The 4,639-nt window shown below is 44.0% G+C and overlaps 1 protein-coding gene across 1 annotated transcript; it reads right to left on the bottom strand.

The window, feature by feature from the left end:
• Window positions 1-798: 798 nt before the first annotated feature.
• Window positions 799-3,429, bottom strand: LOC146545541 (uncharacterized). The gene has a single exon (XM_085241580.1). The coding sequence runs from the start codon at window positions 2,671-2,673 to the stop codon at window positions 799-801; it is 1,875 nt and encodes a 624-aa protein (XP_085097706.1). The 5' UTR covers window positions 2,674-3,429.
• Between the last annotated feature and the right edge of the window lie 1,210 nt (window positions 3,430-4,639).

Genomic DNA, 4,639 nt, shown 5'->3' with positions numbered 1-4,639 from the left:
TGGCCTACATTCTTTGGCCAAAGGAATGGAAAAGAAGGCATTAGCAATGTCAATGGTGGCATACCATTTGGCTGCCTTTGACTCTAGTTCATATTGGAGCTCTAACATGTCCGGCACAGCAGCACTCAGTGGGGGTGTGACTTCATTCAGGCCACGGTAGTCCACCGTCAGTCTCCATTCTCCACTGGCTTTACGTACTGGCCATATGGGGCTGTTAAAGGGTGAGTGAGTTTTGCTGATCACTCCCTGATCCTCTAGTTGACGAATCAACTTATGAATGGGGAGCAAGGAATCCCTATTGGTGCGGTACTGCCGTCTGTGCACCGTTTTTGTGGCAATCGGTACCTGTTGCTCTTTTACTTGCAGCAACCCCACAACAGACGGATCTTCTGATAGGCCAGGCAAAACAGACAGCTGCTTAATGTTGTCTGTGTCCACAGCAGCTATCCCAAAGGCCCACCGATACCCCTTAGGATCCTTGAAATGCCCCCTTCTGAGGTAATCGATACCTAGTATACATGGAGCCCCTGGGCCAGTTACAATAGGATGTTTTTGCCAGTCCTTACCAGTGAGGCTTATCTCAGCCTCCAACACAGTCAATTCTTGAGAGCCTCCAGTCACCCCGGAAATATGGATTGATTCTGTCCCTTCATGACTCGAGGGCATCAGAGTGCACTGTGCACCAGTATCCACCAGTGCCTTATATTTCAGTGGTTCTGACGTGCCAGGCCATCGAATCCACACAGTCCAATATACTCGATTATCCCTTTCCCCCCCCTGGCTGAAGGCAGGGCCTCTCTATTCATTACCTGTGATAAGTGGAGCAACTGCACTGGTGATTGATCTGCTTTGTAATTCTTTCACCCGTGCTCGTAGTACAGGAGTAGCTTGGTCGTGCCATTTTCTCATGTCTTCTCCATGGTCACGTAGGTAACGCCACAAGGCAATTCGCGATGTATTGTTCCTCACTGGAGCCGGAAAGCGTTTGCTTTTAATAGCTGAGATTTTTGATGGTGCCCATGAGTAGGGAGGTTCATCGTCGTTAGTTAGGATTCGCATTAGTTTGATCAGCTCCTTCAGTAGACTCTTTTGATTATCCTGATCTTCACTGGGCACTTCTGATACTGGCACAGGTTTGTCACGATTAATCAGTTGAGATATTTGCTCCTGCATTTCATTCAGTTGGTTCGTTACTTGTGAGATGGCAGCAATGGAAGCGTGAGTTGGGGGTAGCTGTTGTTCGTAGTTTTGGAGCGTAAGAATCAATTCAAAAACTAAGGGTATTCTCTCTTGTTCCCGGTATCTGTCATTAGCTGACAGTAGTGTACCGGCATATCTGTCTGGTGCTGTTGTTATGAGTCTCTGCCATATCTCAGGCGTCGTCCTCACTCTCTCAGGATCGCGTTCTTGTCGTGGGTGGTTAGGAACAAAGTTAGGGTCGAACAGCATTTCCACCACAGCCATTTCCCTCAAGTACTGGATACCCTTTTCAACTGTATCCCATCTTTTCATCACAGGCTTCAAGCCGTCTTTGAAGCGATACCTTTCTTTCACGGCTATTAGCACTCGTTCCCAAAGGGAGGCAGACTCATCCAAACATCGACCAATTCCTCGATCAATAGCTGGGTCTCTGGCAATGGCTCCTAGTTGGCGAGCTTCATTACCATCTAGAAACAAGCTATTGGCCCCGCGGTCCCAACAACGAACCAACCAGGAAACAATAGTTTCATTCGGGCCCCGTGTGAACTCCTTTCTTGAACCTTGGATTTCAGTCATCTTCAGGGGCCGACGAGTAGTAATAAGGATGTCCTCATCATCAGTCTCTTCTGCATGTCTCTTAGTTTTTCCTTTTGCTTTTCGCGATGGTGGTGGTTCTGAGGAGGGCCCCTCGCCTGGATCTTCCTCCTCCTCCGCCTCCGCTTCTTCTTTTTTCCGTTCTAGACGCGTGGACACTCGTTTCCATTTCTTGCCTTCCACAGGAGCAACTGATATTGTTACTGGTGTCTCTTGTAACTGATCAGATTTGACTTGGAGATTCTCCACTTTGGCCTGAACCTCAGCTCGGAAACTCTCTCTCTCCAGAATAGTATTATATAGGGCGCGGTAAGCACAAGCCAAACCCCAAATAAGTTGTACCTCCTTAGAGTTATGTAAGCCGCGCTGTCCCTGACTCAAATACTGACTTAGTTTCTCAGGATCCCACAGATGTTCAAGTGTGAAATCCCATGACACTGCGGGTCCCCTTGCTTTTAAGATCTTTCCTAAACCTCTCCATATTCCCTGCCAGTCAGCACTCTCTGGTTCTGGAGGAGACTCCTTCCCTTTGTAAAGGAATATAATCACAATCCAGGAAAACAATAGCGCGCCCATGAGTATTAATTCAGAATTCGAAAACCGTCTGACAAACCGATAAGGAAGCCTGGAGACTGGTCTGAACGTTGTGCTGTTTGTAAAATTAGCCATTCCATCTGGGATGTGAATGTCAAAATTCAGACCATACCACATTGCATACAGGTACCATGCAGGTGTCTCCGTCAATGCCCTTAAGTAGTTATATATGAACATAATTCCACAACAAGTAATTATGGCCTTGACAATTTGCCAATAGGTTGAGAGTAACATGACGGTTTGTAAGCCTTTACTCAACACCCCCACAATGAAAAGTGGGTTCATTGCTGGTGTCTATTAAAACAGGGGTTAATGAATTGAAACTGACAAGAAGAAGGAGGAAAAAGGGAAAAAAAAAAAAAAAGAAAAAGGCACTACCCAGACTGAGCAGTGCTCAAAGTTTACAAATATCCCAGAACACTGGCAGCACGCCTAGTCTTTCAAGGTCAAGTTTTCCAGCACAGAAACCTAAACTACTGATAATGCTCCCTAACGAAGCTCTCTAAGAGCAGAGAGAGAGATTCGTTCCAAAAGCTAAGAAATAGAACTATGCCCGCATTCTCCACCAAAATCTGTCACGGAGTTAACGAGATCAATCTACACCCGTGACAGGGGGGCGGTAGACCCCTGCCCTCCCCTTCCCAGCCCACAAAATGGGAAGGAAGGGAGGAAAACAAAAAAAACAGCGGCAACAATCTATGGAGGAAAACTTATTTTACTAATTATGATATCGGAATGCAAGATAACACAATATAATACAATCTGATTGAAATTGAGACTAATAAATCAAATAAAACAGGAGAGAGAGAGAGTTCCCGATACCGATTCAAACCTGAAAAGCTTGGAACGGCCAGGAAAGCACCCTCCAGCACCCACTGCCAGGCAGTAAGAGACCGCCCCACCCGGAAGGGTCAGATCCCATGACTTCTGTAACGTATAGGGATAGGTGCCTGGAATTGGAGCATTAACACTTTAACTCCCAGTATACTACATGATGTATTGATGCGGAATACTGAGAGCCAAACCAAAACAAAAAAAAAAATATAAAACCATGACAAAATAAAATGAAGCTTCTCACTTATTTAACCATGGATCCCTATATAGAAAAGAGCCTGATCCCAAAGGAGTTTTGTTAATTCCTTTAACCTCCGCCAAATAGATTTATCGTTGCAATAAATTTTAGTACGTTTTCAAAAACATTTTCCCATCATGGAAGAACAAAAAAGAAACTGTTCAACTTGAAATGTAGCTATACTCACCTCTGGTATGTATTAATAGATTTTCTTAGACCATAACTGCAATAAGAAATGTAGAATGAAGATAGTGACAACCTGCCTAGCAATTAAAGGTCACATAACTTGCTGCTAAATTAAATAAAACTGTATTGATTGTGAAATGTTAATAGCAAACTTCTGTTGCTCTTTGTAGTGTTTTGCTTTTTGTAATAGATAGGATCAAAACCATATGTTTGTTGTTTTTTGTTTTGTTTTGTTTTGTTTTGTTTTAAAGTTAGTTGGAATAACATCAGTAGTCTAATAAAAACTGCAGTCTAGTACCTTAGTGTTCTTATATTATGGATCCCAGAACTTGGTACAGTATTGAAGGTGAGTCTGCACTAGCGCTAAATAGAGCGGGAGAATCATCTCTTTTGGCTACAGTGTGTTTCGTGCACCCCAAAATTAATTTCACCCTCATGGCTGCCCCGATACACTGCTGGGTTATAGTGAGCATGATATCACCAGCACCTCAAGATCCCTTTCTGCTGAGCCACTCTTCTGCCAGTCTGTACCTGTGTGCAGAATTACTCTGTGCCAGGCACTTTCCTTTGCTGAATTTCATTCTGATTCTAATCGCCCAATTCTCCAATCTACTTAAATCTTCTGCAAATACTCTCATCCCTCCAGGGAGCCAACAGCACCTCCCAGTTCAGCATCATCAGCAAACTTGCACAACAGCCCTACACTCAGATCATTGATGAGAATGTTGAAAAGGAGAGCTTACAGAATTAAGCCTTGGGGCACACCGCTTGTGACAATCCACTATCCACATGTAGGCTGAGCTTGGGTTGATGTTATTTATATTTTGTGCTTCTGACCTGCCATTCACTCCAGTGTGTTATCCACTCCAAATGTATCCAACACTGGTGAGAATTCAGATAAATCTAATGTCAGTTTCCCAGAATATTTGTGAATCATGACAAATATGTAAAACAAAGCAGATAGAATATTAGAAAGCAGACAGACGGCACAGA

This window comes from Meleagris gallopavo, chromosome 1 (assembly GCF_905368555.1).
Source record: "Meleagris gallopavo chromosome 1, MGAL_WU_HG_1.1, whole genome shotgun sequence".
NCBI classification, from domain to species: Eukaryota; Metazoa; Chordata; class Aves; order Galliformes; family Phasianidae; genus Meleagris; species Meleagris gallopavo.
The sequence above is the reverse complement of the archived record's forward strand: the minus strand, read 5'-3'. Positions and strand labels throughout refer to the sequence as shown.

Bases quoted from the DNA above. Each gene is read 5' to 3' on its own strand.
- LOC146545541 (XM_085241580.1), bottom strand. From the start codon at position 2,673: ATGAACCCACTTTTCATTGTGGGGGTGTTGAGTAAAGGCTTACAAACC.